This window comes from Vigna angularis, chromosome 10 (genome assembly GCF_016808095.1).
Source record: "Vigna angularis cultivar LongXiaoDou No.4 chromosome 10, ASM1680809v1, whole genome shotgun sequence".
NCBI classification, from domain to species: domain Eukaryota; kingdom Viridiplantae; phylum Streptophyta; class Magnoliopsida; order Fabales; family Fabaceae; genus Vigna; species Vigna angularis.
This window is the reverse complement of record NC_068979.1, coordinates 9540192-9559092: the sequence shown is the minus strand read 5'-3', so window position 1 is coordinate 9559092 and position 18901 is coordinate 9540192. Positions and strand designations below refer to the sequence as shown.

General features: G+C 33.2%; 2 protein-coding genes across 2 annotated transcripts; one reads left to right on the top strand and one right to left on the bottom strand.

Annotated features, from left to right (window-relative positions):
- Positions 1-7402: 7402 nt before the first annotated feature.
- On the top strand, positions 7403-8687 carry LOC108335373 (uncharacterized). Its single transcript, XM_017571383.2, has 2 exons — positions 7403-7608; positions 8091-8687. Exon 2 carries the CDS (start codon positions 8107-8109, stop codon positions 8530-8532), a length of 426 nt encoding a protein of 141 aa, XP_017426872.1. The 5' UTR covers positions 7403-7608; positions 8091-8106; the 3' UTR covers positions 8533-8687.
- A 2859-nt stretch (positions 8688-11546) lies between these two features.
- Positions 11547-16450, bottom strand: LOC108334683 (subtilisin-like serine-protease S). Its single transcript, XM_017570590.2, has 11 exons — positions 16047-16450; positions 15872-15966; positions 15661-15758; positions 15371-15529; positions 14743-14854; positions 14114-14642; positions 13382-13476; positions 13042-13284; positions 12828-12942; positions 12437-12623; positions 11547-12265 (listed from the first exon to the last, which is right to left on the bottom strand). The coding sequence occupies exons 1-11, from the start codon at positions 16140-16142 to the stop codon at positions 11703-11705; spliced, it is 2292 nt and encodes a 763-aa protein (XP_017426079.1). The 5' UTR covers positions 16143-16450; the 3' UTR covers positions 11547-11702.
- Between the last annotated feature and the right edge of the window lie 2451 nt (positions 16451-18901).

Genomic DNA, 18901 nt, shown 5'->3' with positions numbered 1-18901 from the left:
GGGATGCTTGAACGAGCTTCTCCATAGGCCATTTTAGGGAAGAGAAATTAGAATAGAAAAATGAATGTGACTTCTTTATAAGCTAAATTTAGTTTATGCATGAGTTAAAAATATGAAGTTAGAGGAACTATGATAAAGGTTCTGCTAAGTAACATATGCATAAATTAATTTTAGTTTATGAAAAGACTAACTTCAATTTTCTTCTTATATTTCTCTTTTAAAAGGAGCTTATAAACAAGCTCATCCAAACAAGATCATCCATCATGTTTACAAATGAAGAACTTTGAATGAAGGACCTAAAACAAGATGATTTAATTGTTAAAGGACAAGTAAATACTTAAAAAATACGTTGATCTACTTACGACATTTAAGACTAATTATTAAATTTATCAACTAGACTCTTTGAAATATCATCCTTTCTTTCTTTGAAAGAACTACACAAAATTCACTTAAAATCAATTAAGAACAGAAAAAAAAATTAAATGTACCTTTATTTTTACACTACGGCACCGTGTTGGAGAATGATTACACGTCTTAGGACAAAATTCACTTAAGATGTACTAAGAATAGAAAACAAATTTAAGAAAAGAGAAATATATATATATATATATATATATATATATATATATATATACCTTTATTTTTACAATACAAAACCGTGTTGGAATGGAGAATGATTACACGTCTTGGAACTTTTTGTGTGCTAGTTTATTGCCTTTTCCTTATATAGTTCAGTAGTTACAAATAGAAAACAATTTAAGTACTGGTCCAAATATTATTGTTAATTGTAAATATTTATTATATTATAAGTAAACTATAGTTATTTTCCTAACTTGTTGTTATAGACCTTAATTATTTTCTTTATTTGTCTTTGTGCATTGTCTTTATTTGTTCATGTTCATGAGTGTAGTTTTGAATTTTTAAATTGCATTATGATTTGGTTTTTAAGAAAACAAAATATATAAAAACATAGTAACTTATAGGTTTTGGTTGCAAAGTGTAACATCCCAAAATTATACAGTCATCAACTATATACTTAGAATAATCACATATATTAATAATTCAAAACAGTTTTAAACAAAGGGCACGACAATAACGAAAGAGGCCGAACGGCCGTTAATGTACATAAAACAACGAGCGTTCACAAAAAGATAAGGACGAACGGTTTACAAAACAATGACCGAACGTCCAACTATTTACAATTCACAAAAGAGCGCTCGCTCACAGCCGCTCGCTATACTAACTACTATAATTAAAAACCGAACGCCCTTACTGTTCGGCCTTCACTTCTACTTCTACGAGGTTGGCGTCCTCCAAATTTTCTTCTTCCAGCGTTTCTTCCAGTAACGCCTCTCCATCTGCTCACATCCACACGGATGATCATTGCATAGACACGACGAAGGTTCAAGGACGAACGACAACACAAGAAAGAGACACAGGGTAAGCTTATTGAATTTAATTCAAAACCAAAACATATATTTTATACATATCAATTCCAGCAAGTAAGTTCACAACATATACATTCAATTCATACATAAATTTCATCCAAAATCCTGATACTAGACCGACCGTCCGGACTGTATGAATCCTGTGTAGCTAAGGCGTCCGTGCACTCAGGTGGGGTAACTGGAATGCTCATCAGTAGCCACCTAAGGTTAGTCTGTTCTGTCTAAGTTACAGTTATGGACTAGACCTCCTGCTATTCCCACGCATGACATGCTCCCCTCTACTTGAGAACGAGCATTCACGGAATATCAGGATGGATCACCATCTAAGCTTACCACATTCATACTTACAAATCTCAACATCAAATCAAGAGTCGTTCCACCCTGGAACGCTCGTTCAAAATCCAAAATCACAATTTCAGTTCTCATAGTGTTCGCACATCTTAATTCATCCTCTTAAATACATTTTCATTCTATGTTCCACTTTCTTAAAAAGACGAACGTTCAGCCCCCCTTCATAATGAGGACAACCGTGGAGAACAAAACCGAAGAATTTACTCCGTTCCAAAACAGAATAGAACCAATTACCAAATAGATGGATGACCTGTATTAATCAAGGTTACTCGACACTGTCGGTCGACACAGATGGATGATCTGTAGTCACAAGGGTGATCGACACAGTAGGTCGACACAGATGAATGATCTGTAGTAACAAGGGTGATCGACACAGATGGAAGATCTGTAGTAACAAGGGTACTCGACACTATCGGTCGACATAGATAGTCGACCTGTATTAACAATGGTTCTCAAAACTGTCGGCGACACAGATGGATGATCTGTATTCTCAAGAATGCTCGACACTGTCGGTCGACACAAATGAAGGATCTGTATTATCAAGAGCTTTTCCAGAAAAGAGTAAGAGCGCTTGGTGTAAGACCGAGCACTGCCCAATACGATTACTATGTGTAAGATCGACATTGCTCATTATGAGCTCTAAGTAAAAGACCTACATAGCTCATGCTCGACCATAATCCTTCCCAAATGAAAGTATTCCAATTCAAATAAAGTTTACTGGAACATCAAACGGTCGAGAACCGTTTAATGTCGGACATACGTTATCCTAAGGAAGTTGATATTCAAGTTTCACTTATGTTCACTGCTTCTAAGCATGTATATTTCATATTCACACGTATCAGACATATCATACATTTCGACCAACATATATCATGTTCATGCAGTACAGCAACGTTCGATCATGCATACTCAACCAATATACATCTCATACTTATGATCATATACCAACAATCAGATAACACAGTTCATACTTCACGCGACACACGTAATGTTCATACAGTACAAGACAAACGTAAGAATTAATTTTAATAAGCTTCCCTTACCCGGATTCAGTAGCGAACGTCCTAAAGGGTGGATCTTGACTCGTCTAAAAAGGAATTCTCTCAACGTTCTCTTAAGCTTTCCCACTAACTAATCAAAAGAAAAAGAAGGGCTTAGCATACACCGCTGCATGCAACTGAAACAGTTTACAGAAACTCCAGGGACGATCGCCCAAGTGAAACTTACCAGAATTGGAAGTCGTTCGGTTTGAACTGAAGCTCGCGGTGCAGGGAACGTTCCTACGGTGCTGAAACGTGAACGGTGATAATGGTGGTAAGTTGCAGAAGAGAGAAGGAGAAGGGTTCAAGAGAGAAGGAGGAGAAATGGAGATTCTGAGTTTGGAAGGGGATAAGGTGCGCGTGAGAGGGAGTGGGAGATTTTCCAGAAAATTCAGTTTTGCTCAAATCCCCGTCAGACGGACGAGCGTCCCTCTCGTCGACACCTGCACCCCACTACTGACTTCAGAAGTTTCCATTTTGACAAGTGACGCACATGCACGGCTCGTTGGTGGATTTCCAAACGCTCAGAACACGTGGCACGGTGCATTTATGAAAGTACAGTGGTGACGCAGCACAGTAATAAATGGGACGTGACACAAAGGAATTGAAACTATATATATTTTTCCGATTCTCTAATTTTTGTTATTATTTTAATTGTTTTATTAAGCGAGGAGATTTTGCTTTGGTTATATAATAACCAAAGTCATTCATCCTTTTTTTTGTTGTGATTCCTCCTCAGCAACCGAGGTTGAAATTTATGCAATTTTTTTTTAAAATGTTTGCTACTATTTTAATTAGTTTAGCTTAATCGGGGAATTTGGTTTCAGTTATAATAACTGAAGTCATACATCTTTTTTTGTTTTGATTCCCCCAACAATTAAAGTTAAAAGATGTACAAAAATTCAAAATTTACGCATTTATTTTAATTATTTTATCTTAGCGAGAAAGTTTTGTTTCGGTTATAATTGAAGCCATACATTCTTTTCTACTTCTGTTTCTAAAGAATCAAGGTCGAAATGTGTGCAAAAATTTTCAAAATCCATTGTTCTAGTTATCTGCAAACGTCATTTTGTTACTATCTTCCATTGTTCTCGTCGTCAAGTGTCACCATGTCGTTACTTCGACGCTGATACTCTTTCACTCCTTCATTCTCCTCTCTTCCCTTCCCTTCCACGTCCCCAACTTCATTTATTTTATTTTGCTTCCATTTTGAAATCACATGTAGAGGTTTGTTCAAGGTTTTTCTTTCTATTTTTTTTATTTGAAAGGTTAATGTAACTACTTTTTGTTCAGGTTCTTCACATTAGACACAATTTATCACTAGGTACTCCAAAGATTTATGAGGCTCCTAGTTTTAAATTGTTTTGTGTTCTTAGATTCATGAAAATTTTAATTTTTTATAAATATGTTTTTAATATTTTTTGCATATTTATGATAAAGTATGTTTTTTAAATGTTTAATGCATTTTTTTATGTTTGATATATGTTGCAGTAATATTTAACACATTTACTTTTGTAAGGATAATATATCCTTGTATCTAGATTCTTACTTATTATGAGTGTGATAAATATAATGTGTTGTTTATGTAATGAATATGTTGTATTTTGTGCATGTTTAAGCTTTGGTTATAACATAAAAGAACCCAAGCCTAATACTATTTTTGATTAAAAATATTATTTAATTATAAGATTATTTGGATTTGGTTTGTGAACAAATCAAGACTAATTACTCTTAAAATTAAATAAATTTTTTAAATAAAAAAGAGTTTAGATTTCGATTTCTATTTGAATCAAAGCTCAATTAACTTTTTTTTTAATATTTTTTTATTATTTATTTATAGTTTCATTGATTTTTGTTGTGAAGAAACCGTAATAATAATAACAACCTTAATACTTCTATACCAAACAACGACTTTTGTTTACTTCATCTAAATATACCTATGTTATAAAACCAAAACCTAATATCCAAAATAACAAATACCAAAACTCTTTCATGTATTAGTGGTTTCCCATTTATACAACTAAATTTGATAAAATAAATCTTAATAAAACACCATCTCACCCTTCTAAATATGAAAAAGAAAGTTGATGTTTTATTTCTACCTTTAAAGTTTTAACTAAAATAAACTTTTCCATAATTTAACGAAATTTATAGCACTAACACTACAAAAATAATTAATTTTAAGAGGGGTTATTTTCCGGCGGTTTTAGAAACTCCGAATAATTTCCGGCGGTTTATGTGTAAAATCGCAGATATCTTTATTTTTATTATTTTTTTTAAACTTTCCGACGGTTATTAATAATAACCGCCCCTAAAATATAATTTTCTTTTTTAATTTTATAATACTTACTACCCATATCCCCTACCCCGTCTTCGTTCATTCCATCTATTCTAATTTTACATACTTTCGAACCCTAAAACCTTTTCCCCGTCTTCATCAAAATTTCCCCGAACCCTACCCCGCACTACAATCTTCTCTTGCTTGGCTTCTTCTTTGGCTTGGCTTCGTGTTCGTCTTCTCCTGCGAGGTGGAGCGTCGAGATGGAGGTGTCGAGGTGGAGGCGTCGAGGCATTTGTGAGTTGAGCGAGTTCGAGGTGCTCTGGCGCACTCCTGCACTGACCGTCAAGGTAAGACTATGTTTGATCTTTAGTTCTTCGGTTTTGGCTCTCGTTCTTTGTTCGATCTATTGACGTTCGATGTTTTTGTTGTAACTCAAAACATTGTCTCTGGTTTGGTCTAACACTTTAATAACAATTTTTGAAACATTGAACTCCACAATCTAACAAGGCTCGCGTCTGTAGAAGTGATTTGCAATGTGGTCTATAACCATATAACGGTATCTAGGTTCTTCTAAATTTCAAAGCATCTGTTGATTTTGTAACATCACTGTGGCTAGAATTCGAGGACTCCTCTCTTTCTTTCAACTCTCTTTGTGATTTGTCTTCCACTGGTTTTTCATATTTCATTTCTAGTGAATTAGTGACCTTATCTTTGTGGTTCATAAAAATCGTGTGAGAATGAGATCAAACCAGAGGAGTTTGATCTAAAAGGGAGTTGCTCAACGGGAATGACATCAGAGTGGAAAAGTTAGCAGAGCAGTGAATTTGATTTATTTAAACCTAACAAGGAATGCAATAAAAGAAGCATTTAAGATTGGAATGAAAAAGAATGCCATAAAGAGGGCTTTGAATTATTAATAAAGGTAGGAGGATGTTGAGTTTGCAACTTTACTGAGTGGTCCAAAGTGGACAAAACGGGATTAGAGGGTATAGTATCAAAATACAAGAAATATTTTTTTTTAAATTGAAAAAATAGTTATGGTCATATAACTTCAATATTATCTCAATTAATATAATAGTTATACAATATTTTTTTTAATAGTTATACAATATTATCTTTACTAGTTATAAAATAATAAATGTTATATAATAGTCATTTTCAAAAGAGATAGTAGTTACATTAAGAGATAAAATTGTCAAAAAAGAAAGTTATATAATAGTTATTTTCAAAATTGAAGATAATATTAATTATTTTTATTATTTATAGTGCACATCTTTATTGACAAATGTGAAGTGAAGAAAGGAAACAACTTGTCTCTCATTCAGATCATCATTTACACATTGTCGTACATAGTTATGGAAAACAAATTAGAGTATTCTTTCAACAAAAAGACATGTTATTAGCCAATTATACAAATGTATACAGGTTATTTTCAAAATGGTTAGATGATTTCATACTGTATTTTCACATCAAAATATTATGCAATCTTAAATAAATTAAGCACGGATATACTTTTAAAAAGCATTTTTTAATATTAATAAAAATTCATGAAAAAATGTTATGAATGGTTTATTTTATTATGAAATTTTAATTTAACAACTTTTATCCTTTAAAAACTGTCTTTACCTTTTGCTTTGTCAACTCAACTCATTGTATTCAAGATAACATAAAGCACTTTAGTTGATGAAAAGATAGCATTAACTCAAACTTTTAATATCTTAAAAGTAAATAACTATTTTTTCCAAAAATATTAAATATATTTTATTTATTTACTTATTTGTAACACCTTAACATTTATTATTTCTAATTTTTTATTTTAAAAGAGTGATTTATTTCAAAATAAATAACAAACATACAATTAAAAAATATTTGACTTATTTTAAAAGTTTACATCTTTTAAGAACAGTGACTACAACTATTCCGTAATGGTTTATTTTACATATTTGACTATCAATAGAAGATTGTTATTGGCATGGGATATATATGTATTTCCTTAACTATTTTATATTAATATAAATCATTTTATTATATAATATATATATTTTAAATATGAAAGAACACATAATTAGGTAGATTTTTAATTTTTTTAGTTTAATTTAATTAAGTTTTTAAAAATATCTAATTGCGATAAATTTCTCTTAAAATTTATATATAAATTTACTTATTTTAAAAAATAAAAATAAATTGAATATTTAGATATTTGTTTAAATAAAGTGATTTGATATATTTTAGATAGAGTAAAAAAATAAGGACTTTAGCATTTATATTATGTACGTGCCAAAAAATACCAGTAAAGCACTGAAAGAAAGCATAAGGATACCCTCAACTCGATTTGTTTCATGTACTACCTACCAACCCCGTCCCCAACGTCTCATTCCTCTGTATTTCAAACCCTAATTTGGTTTGCCTCTTAAACTTTGAAGATCTCGTTTTTTCGTTGCCAAATCAACATTTATAAGAGAACACTTTACGCAATCGCCCTTCCAAGGTTTGTCTTTCTGTTTTCCTCTATCTTCCTTCCGCTGTAATCGCCCCCAAATTTTTTGTTGTGGTATTATTTTAATCAGGATTGGATTTCGGATTTCGGCTTTGAGAGAAGGGATTTTGAATTTGTCTTAATCCAATTATTATTATTTTCTTCATACTGGGTGGCTGTACGTTTACAACGCGCGATTTTTTTTTTATGTATTGGACGAGTAGCAAAAAGTCTGGTCATGGAAAAACAATTAATGAACATGCATTTTTGGTATGTTTTATTCCAATTCATTAAACTTAATGCGTGTTGAGAGGCATTTCATTGGAAAAGCCAGTAATTTCTTATGTTATATTATAACTGAGTTTTTGTTTTGATGTAAATTTGATTTTTTAGTATTTTACGTTGGTGATGAATCTGTTTTTCGCTTTAAATAATTCTTTTAGTTCTTATTCTGCATGAATTATGGTTTTTAATTTTTAATTTTTATCCCGCAGTGACTTTGAGTGAGAAATGCAAGATCCAAGGATTCCTTTGTCAGAAGAGATCATGACTAATAAACCAAGGAAGAAGAAAAACTTAACCCAAAAGACTTTGTTTCAGTTGAGAGGGAATGATGTCAAGGAAGATGAACAGACATCTCTGTCTTTAAAATCGACACAGAAGGGTTCCAAGAGACCACTGATAACTGAAGTTTCTCCAACTTTTCAGAGACAAGAAGGTTCTAATTCAGATTCATTGCCTGACTCCTCTGCAACTGGGAATGAGTATCGTGCGTTGAGGCGGAAGTATTTACTACTTGAAGATGAGAGCTTTGCATTGGGGGAAGAATTAAAAGAGGTTGAAGATGAAGTAAAATCCCTTGAAGATGAAAAAATTGCTTTGCTGGATCAGCTTGTTGTGATGGAAGGTCTTGTTGATCCATCTATCCGGTCTTAGGAGTATGCTGCTGTGTAATGCTAAGAAAAAAGTGTTGGCTCCTTTTGTCTAGCTCTAGAATTTCGATGGATAATTATCATATTACAAAGTTTATGTCAAAATCTTATTGTCTAACTGGCAGTAGAATACTCTAATAATTTTATCTTTAATCATAGTGAATTGTTTATATATTGCTGGTTTTCTGTATACGAGATTGTTTATATATTTCTGGTTCACTGTATATATTGGAATTAAATCCTATGGTTTCTTATGAATTATGAAACGCTTTTAAATTGTCTATGAAAAATAAATGTCTCAATAGACTATTAAGCAAATATACTGTCAAAAGAAAGGGTGACTTGTTATCCGACAGGAGAAAGACATGCACTACCATGCCTGTCAGAACTCTTAAAACCCCAAGTTAGTGGAAGACAGGTGTCAATGAAAGGGTTCAAGACCGATAGATTTGTGCAGGAGGTATATAAGTTGAAAATTTGAAATTTGGTCTCACTTTCTGCATGCATCTTTCTTCTCCAAACTGCTGAATCTCATTTTCTTCTCCTTCTCTCTAGATTCCTTCATCTTCTCTCTAAGGATTCTCATCATTTTCTTCCTCCGATCATCATTCAGGCAACGTCTGAGCTCTCCTAGCATCAAGGACTTCCATTTAGACTGTATTGTTGATTGATTGTTGAATGAATATGAAGTATAGTTGTTACTGCATTTTTGGCTATATGATTGTATGAGTATAAATGATGAGAAATTGGGTTGATATGAGGTTTGATCTTAAGTTTGTAGTTTTCTGTGTAATTCCGTGTTTGTCACTGAAAGTCATTATTGACCGTTTGGTTTTCCGTTGAGCATTCGGTCTGGACTGGATTCTTCCTTTGGGAAGAATTTCAGTTGATGACCGATCAGTTTTTATCTTAGTATACTTGTAAATAAGTGTAGTTGTCCCTTTATATTTGGTAATAAGCCTAGGACAATATTCAATATTACTTAAGCATATATTAGTATATTTATCCTTCATTAAAAACAAGTTATTTGTATCTATATTATATACATACAAAGTCTTTATTCTATAAGTTCAGTAGTGCTTGGTCATAAAGGCGCTCGGTCTCGTTAAATAATCTATTATTATTATTATTTTGAAATAAGAGTGTTCGGCCAAACTCAATAGTGTTCGGTCTCTATAGTGCTCGGTCTCTATAGTGCTCGGTCTCATACTAGCACTCGGTCTCTTTAATGTTAGTCTCAGACCAAAAAGCTAAGTATTATTAGTGCTCGGTATCATACTAACTCTCAGCTTCTTCATAGTATCTAGTATGTTACTAGTATTCGATGTCAAACAATATTGGTCTCAATAAATGGTGTTCGGCTTAGAGTCTTAGTATTCGGCCTAGGCTTAGTAGTATTTGGTTTACACTATTAGGAGTTGGTTCAGTGAAGTGGTTAAATTGGTAATTAGCGTTCGGTCCTGTTAGTTACTAGGGAGTGTTATTCATTCGGTCTTTTTCTTAATCATGATAATAACCCTTTCGGTCCTATTCCGTGTATAAGTGGAAGACCGCTCGGTCTTACACTAATTGTCCAGTTGTTAGATTAGAAAGTGTTCAAAACGTTCGGTCTTGTCTCTGGGGAAAGGTCATTGTTTAGTTTTGATTTCAAATGGAATCCGTTTCTATTGGTTCGGTTTGATGGTATATGAATGGAGTAGTATGGAAATGAAAGAGTATTCCAGGGAGGAATATCTCATGATTGATTATTGAATGGTAGAGTATGAATGTGGATAAAGCTTAGCTGGCATTTATCCTGATATTCTATGATTATTCATTCTCAAGTAGAGAAGAGTAAGTCATGTATGAGAATGGCAGGAGGTCCTAGTCCATAAGGTGAACTTGGACGGAACAGATTAACCTCGGGTGACAGCTGTTGAGGGCATCCCAGCTATTACATCACTCGGGTGCAAAAACGTCGTAGCTACACATAATTCATACAGTCCGGACAGTCAGAGTAAAGTGGTTGGTCATTGCATGCTTTGACTTGAAATTTTGATTTGAAGTGCATGATTGGATGTTACCTGATTCCATATTGAATTATGTTAGATTTATTTTAAATGTATGTTTTACTGAATTAATTAAATTACATAAGCTTACCCTATTTTTCTGTCTTGTCTGTATTGTCCGTTCGGTTGTCTTTTCCTGTTGCAATGATCATCCTGTGGATGTGAGCAGAAGGAGAAGAGCTGCTGGAAGAGGCTCTGGAAGAAGTGGAAGTGAAAGCGGAACCTTAGGACTGTTCGGTCGTTAGGGTGGGTTTTATTTTCTAAAATTGTTCGGTGTAAGCTTAGTTTTGAAACCGTTCGGTCTAGACTGTAGTGCAGTAAAGTTTGAAATCTGTAGTATTTTCGTAAGGCCGTTCGGCCATATATGTACTCCGTATTCTCAGAACTGGACTGTAATATTGTTAATAAGTGAATATTCTATGGTATGGTTTATACTGTATTTTTGGGAGGTTAAAATGCCTGTGAATATGCATATTTCTATCACATTATTACTATTTTATTTTTATTGATTACTATTCATACACCAACATGTTAGTAAGTCTTGTATTTCACAATGCACTCCCACTTAGCTAAATCTAACTTCTCCCATGTCTACATCACAGGATGAAAGTGTAGTCTATTATTAGTAGGCCCCAAATTTAAGTTTTGCTTTACATTTTTTTTCCCTTCGTTTGACACATCAGGAGGGACAGCTTGAGTATCTATTTACATTCCAAACACCAAAAAAAATGTGTTAATTTGCCTTTAAAATAATAGTTTCATTTTGAATGTGTAATAAGTATTTAGAAATAATATATAAAAACAATGATCACACTTCCTCAGCATCCTATTTCAGTGGGATAAATCAATGGAATAAAAGATGACCAGCAAACTTTTGAATAGCAAATACTCTTAATCTGGTAGTAATCACAAATGATAACTTGACAAATAATGATAATGAATCTGAGAGAGTATGATCAGGGCCTTAAGATATCATTTATTCAATTGTGTGTTTATTATTGCTGGCTGCATCAAGCCTATGACTACAAGAAATGCTTAAAATGATCATTTTGATTGCCTTAGCATTTGACCAAGACTGGTAATGACTGTAAAGCTCCTAAGCTTATATACATAATTACAAACACTGTTATCTAACCAACCCAAGATTTGGTGGTGCAACCCGGACAACTAAAGGACTTGTGACCTGTGATATTCCGTTTTTCCATAACAAGAAACCAAATGCATAGCCTTTTGAGGGAGCAGCCACTTTAAAATTTACACTGAACTTGATTTTCTGTCCTACACTAGTGAACACTAATCGATTTGGCACAACAGTAACATTAACTCCAGCAGGAGACAACACTACAGATCTATATACACTTCTTGCTTTTCCAACATTAGTCACAACTCGGGTTACTGAAAAAGTGTCTTCTAGATTGGGGACTGCAATAGATGGATAATTGAGTTCCGATGGTGTTTTGAATGCCCTTTCACATGTGCTGTTGTCTCTTGTCACAAGGCGGAGTGATCTATCATCATAACCAAGTGAACATAGGAATGCAACAAAATCATTTGGATGTGAATCATAGACAAGACCTGGATCCAAAACTCTGGTAGGATTCACAAAGCCAGATCCATAATCAAAAGCATTAGCCCTTCTTTTGTCAGGATCCGCTCTAATGGGTTGGTGGTGCTTATCAAGAATTGTTGCTGCGTAATGAACTTAAATATTAGTTAAGAGTGGTTACGCTCAGCATCTATATTTAGGCATTAAGTGACATAAAATTTTATCACATAAGAAGTTTTATTTTAGTGTCTGTTAAGAAAAGTGAAAAGAAAACACATGACAGATGTGAAAACCAGATAATACTATTGTAATACCAGTTGTCATGATCGCAGATTTTATAGCAGAAGGAGACCATGAAGGATGCACAGCTTTGACCAGAGTTGCAATTCCAGTTACATGAGGACAAGCCATAGAAGTTCCTGATAAAATATTGAACTTCATTCCAGCTGCAGTTGGAGACCATGCTGCAAGGATGTTCAATCCAGGAGCTGTAACATCCGGCTACAATACAGCAAGAAACCATTAAGGATTAAGTTAAAATACAAAGTCGTTCAATGAATTAAGTGACAAATATATCTTGCAATGGTAAAATGAATCAAACATGTAAGTGAATGACATATCCACTTTAGGTTTTTTTAAAAGACGTCTGATTTAACTTTTCCAAAACTCAAAGTACTTATTAAATATGCTGCTACAAAATATCACCTTCAAAATTTCTGGGGTTAATGCATTTGGACCTTTAGAAGAAAATGCTGCTACACGGGGAGCGGGCTGTGCTCCTAGTACTGTCTTTGCTCTGGAAATCCTTGACATAGGCAAGCTGTTTACCATAATACGATGCTGAGTTAGAGAATAGAAGAATAGCAGCAGAACATAAAAAATTGTCTGTTCTATTTCTATCAAATATAAAACTACAAACCGTGTGTTGTTGATATAAGATAGAATCCGTTCTCCAGTTTTCGTTCCAACAATGGCTGAAGGTATTACAAATGGGGTGGCAACACCTTGATTTGCCTCATCAATGAGTATCATCCCAACAGCACCTGCCTCTTTCGCAATCCTACTCTTTTCCAACTTTGACTCCGATGAATATTCTGCATGTCGACACACAAGAACCTTCCCTGTGGCCTTGGTCTTATTTAGGGAACTATCCACACAGTAACTGCAGAAATGTAGAAAAGAGGAGAACATTTAACTTAAAACCCATCCTTTACATTGAGATTAGGCTTCTTCTCACTTTTGAGTACCTTGTGCTTCACCTGGATTGATAAGGAGTAAAGTACCCTGCAAAGGCTTCCGATGCATCAATCAATCTTGTAGAGGCATTCATTCCCAAGAGACTGAGACTCTCACCCTGTTTCCATTATAGAGAACTAAATTGTTGAGGTCGATACGTGACTAAATCACCCTCTCACACACTCACAACAAGCAATATATTAACAAAAGAATGGAATTGAATGAATCTCTAAACAATAACAGGAACATAACCTCCTTCGGTCAACCAATAATTGGGAGTATAACCTCTGTCAATTATCCTGAAGTATAACCTCTTCTACAAAACTCAATAATCCAAAGCATATCTTTAACTTTAGACTCTAACTTTATTTATACTAATTATTTTCCGCCCATCTCTTATTAAATATTTCCCTAAAATATATCTGCATTTAATATAAATATCCCTATATTTAATATAAATATCTCTTCATATATTATCCTAACATATATCCTTAATTATAAATATCTTATATTAAATATTTCCCTTAATGTATATTTATTTATTCTAATTAATTTATACTATATTTATTTACTCTAATTCACTTATAATGAATATTCTCTCTCCTTCTTTTCGGCTTTTACAGTCGATATTATTCGGTCTCACTTCCTTCTTACCTTTCTTCTCCTTCTCATTACCTCCCACCTTATACCCTACATAAATAGAGTCCACCAAGTGAACAAAATATACACCAAAACACAAAGTGAGAAAGCTTTACCTTGATGTTAACACTATTTCCTAACGTGATATCAGAGATAAAATCCCTATCTGTTGAGCTAGCACCAACTGTGATCACCCATGGTGCAAGGTTGGTTGCAGAACCAGGATTTCCTTCATTCCCGACTGATGCTACCACCAACACTCCACGTCTAGCAGCATGGAATGACCCCACAGATATAGCATCACTGAAATAGTCACCTTGGGGGGCTTCAGGACCCAGAGACAAAGATATAATGTGAACACCATCTCTTATGGCATCATCAAAGGCTGCTAACAAGTCCACATCATAGCAACCTGAGTCCCAACACACTTTGTACACTGCAATCCTAGCCATAGGGGCACCTCCCCTTGCTCCTCCATTTGCTAGCCCTTTGTAATTCATGTTTTTCACGTAGCGTCCTGCGGCTGTAGAAGCTGTGTGGCTACCATGACCGGAGCTATCTCTGGCAGATCTGAAAGAGACTTTTCTGTCTGACCCTTCTTCTGCTTCATGTCCACTCATATAGTATCTTGCTCCTATTAATTTCCTGTACCATAAATGATTAACCAATGAAGATGACACAGCTGGGAGCTAATGCCAATGAAGTCAAACTTAAAAAATCACGAGGATATGATTCAACAAGAAACCTGTTGCATGATGAAGCATTGAATGCTTCTCCTAATTGACAATGACCTTTCCATCCCCGAGGAACTGGGGGCATGTCGGTGTCTCTAAAGCTCGGGGATTCAGGCCAAATTCCTGTTGAGTTGGGGCAAATGATTATGAATGAAATCCATTATGATCATTCTTTCACTCTATGAACAAAACAAATTCTAAGAATTATTGAGTAAATCACTTTTCACTGCAATATTTTCATCTTTAAGCAATTGTAGTCTGTATAAGCAGTGGAACAGGAAACAAATAAAGCATATTCAGGACCAACTTTAACTCTTCAGAGATGGTTTATTTAATTGAAGGAGTTTCCGTAAGCAAGAATGTGACTACCACATTGATGTCATGTGAAATCCATTATTTTCAATCATACTGTTCTATACCTGCTATTCCTAAAAGAAGTGGCGTAAAGATATCATCGATACATAGTTTCTGCCACTAAAGAAATAAAATAAAGTTTGCAAGTCCTTATGAACAGCTAATATATCATATATGTATTCACGGGACTTTTAAAAAAGGGTGCATGTTATACGTGTTGGTGAAGAGAATGCTATGAAAATTATCGTAAAGGCTTCAGCTTACTGTAAAAGTACGACAGCTCACCCGTATCGATGAAACCAATGATGACATTCTCTTGGTTTTTTGTGGAGTACCCATGAATCTCCATTGATTCGTTTTTCGAAACTCCCATGAAGTCCCATGAGTGAGTGGTGTGCAGCTTTCTTTTAGAATTGGGAAAAACAGATATCACTCCTGGCATCTCTGATTAAATTTGAACACGAAAAAAGAATGCAATATTCTATAAATATCAAAGTTTAAGGAGTGAATGAGCATTGTTGTATTTGTTTATCTGCAAAGAAAAGGAGAGAAAAATGGGGGGAATTTTCACTGACTTGAAATTTGGTGAGCCTGTTCATCAGTCAACTTGGCTGCAAAACCTCTGAAACCATGTCTATAGCTATAAACATGAGAAGCTTTGGCTTGTTCAATACTGTTAAAGATAAAGGGATAGAGAAAGGAAAGAAAAGGAAAAACCCCATATAAGAAATATGAAAAAAGGGATAAATTTTCCAAAAGAAAGATGGCATAATTCTGAGCTCTGACCTTCCACTGTGAACAGCTGCAAGCATTTGATGATTGTGCTTCAGAATATCATCTGGGTCTTCTCCAGTTTTGCTTCCCATGTACACCACATAAACCTGACAGTGCCACAACCAATCTAGATTCCATAATTTGCTCTCACCACACTCTAAACCAAAATACTTGAAATAAGTCATACCTTGGCAGAGAAGCAAAAGCTAGATTTTGCAATAAACACTGCAAAAAACAGACAAAAAAAGGCACTTCTGCTTCTAGCATAACTGGAAGAAGACATTCTCAAGTCCCAACCTTTGTCTAAAAGTACTATATTATTACCATAAAGTGATAGGCAAAAAGACGAAATGAGAACTACGAAGGCAAAGGGACACAGATAAAATGGCTAACTACTTCAGAGTTATTAATATATCAGAAAAGAAAACCCAGATGGAGTCAGAGCAGAGGTGGAAACAGAATCATTGTTGCAGTTGTGGCATTGGTATCTGTTACGTAATGTAGGTGTGTGTCATATCATGTAAATACAATGAGATTGTCTATATATTACAGCAAAATGAAAGGAGGAAGGAAATGACAACGTGGAGTGGTAGCGGATACAAGGTTCTTAGTGGTTGGCAAACGTTGAGATGACAATGACATATAGAGAAAAAGGGACAGAGTTGCTTTTTGTACATGCCAAAGCAACCGCAAATCTCCCATATTTCTGTGAAACCGTTAAAAGCAATGTAATATGACACTCAACCTCAGTCTATATGGAGCCATTCACCCATACAAAAATATATAATATTAAAACGAAAAACCTTATTTAATGAATGCAATGTGTCTTTGTCTGATTGGCTCAACACCAAGCATGTTGTAACCACCCTTATGTTTTCCTTTCACAATTCATTCATGATTTTCAGCAGAAAAGGAGATATATCCAATATATGGTTGGCTAATCTTAATTTGTGGGTTACTGCTGTTGTTCCTGTTGCTGATTGTTGTTACTTCAATCAATAAGTTTGGTTATGTCAACATCCCAAAGGCTCGTGTATGCTTAATCCATGACTTCTCCATTATAAATATTATAGATCTGAAAATAAAGGAACTAAACTTACAATTTAACCTAATTATTCGTTTTTCTATTGTTGAAAGTATTACATCGATTAAAGTGAATGCAAAATTTACTTTACAAACTGCTGATTTGATAGGATTGAAATTTACTTTTTATATTAAATATTATGAAAATGTTTTATCATTCCATTAAAAAAAGTGATTGTAACAACACTTATAATACTAATATATGGTGGGTAGATAGTGATGGCCGCCATACATGTAATTAGTGATTTAACTATTATGTTCACGAGTATTAAAGAGTATTTATTATTATTAGGTGGTGTCATTAACTCGTTAAAATGGTTATCGATAATTTTGTGGTTAGGGTTACAAGATATTTTAGGTTAAAAAAAAGATTGAACAATCTTTGTATATACATATATATATATATATTTAAGAGTTATCAACCTATTAATATTTTAATTACTCACTATAGATTGAGAAATATTAATGGGTAAGAAAATTATAAATTTATTTTCCTTAGAAAAGTATAAATTTGTTTAGTTGATACACATTGGGCTTCAGTGCTTTGGCCCAACTCTCTCTTAGCTACTATTTTGCTTTTGTTGTGAGAGAATTAGCATGACAAGATTACATAGAGACATATCATTAATTACCATTCCCAACATCTGACCACATTCTTTTACATCAGAAAACAAAAAACTGCATTCATTACAGAAAAATAAGCACAATTATTGATGTTATGGAATCTTGGTACCAAAATTCTACTATGATATCATGCAATTAAGTAATTTATGGAACCATAAATCAGATAGTTGCATAAATACCTTACAACCACCTTAAGCGACAGCTTTATCTGAACTAATTTTCATACAACTTCTCAAAGAAAATAGGTTCATTATTTCAGACACAATTTGAGTTCATCCTTGAAAAAGAAAAACATGGCGTGTTGGTGTTCATTATCTTCCTCACGCAAGAAACTCTTAGAAGGCATTCCATTCAGCTTCATAATTAACAAATTAGGGATTGCGAATAATGTTAGAATAGGTTGACCATTACGGAAAGCAAAATGGGCATATATATATATATATATATATATATATATATACATCAAAATTAATCAAAACTTTATAAATTAAATACTGATTGTGTTATTTTTTTCTCTCTTCCTTTTCTTCTTTTCAATTTAATCCTTGTATTTTTCATCTAATTTATCTATCATTCCACGTAATGTAGATTCCTCCTTATCAACTAAATTATCATTTGTTCCAAGTCTTAAAGAAAACATGAATGTATGTGAGAAAGTGATTGATTGAAAACTATGGAATTGATTGATCATTCATGTATGACATTTGGTAATATATATTCACCCACTTCATTGAACCCACGCATCATACACATAATATAAACTAGAAAAAAAATAGTTTGATACCTTTTAATAAAATGCTCTCATTTAACTAATCTATTTATTCTAATTTTAGTTGAAAAATTTTAAGTAATTTTTTTTCCAATTAAGTGACGGTTTTTGAAAATTGATTTAGTTAGGTTTTTTCTTAATAATGTATCAATGACATTAAAATATGTCAAGTGCTTATTTATAGTATATTTTAACTTTTTTTAAAATTTAATTTAATTTTTTTAAGTTATCCACTTTGTAGTGTATAATTGACAGGTGTTGTCATTTTCTTATATTTAATTTAGTCTCTTTTTTAATGGCACAATATTATTTCTTTCTAAATTTAAATCAAATTAATTTAATTATTTGTATAGATATTATACTGAAATTTTTATTAAAATTGACTTTTTATTAAATATTTATTAAATTATTTTTTATTAAAAATATATAATCATTTAAATTGTTAATATCCACAAATTAAATTATACTTATAAGAATAAAGTAACTTAAGGTCTAATTATTTTAACTTATTTAATTTAATAAATTAATTAATTTAATAAAGAATTAAAAAATAAAGTACTAATATG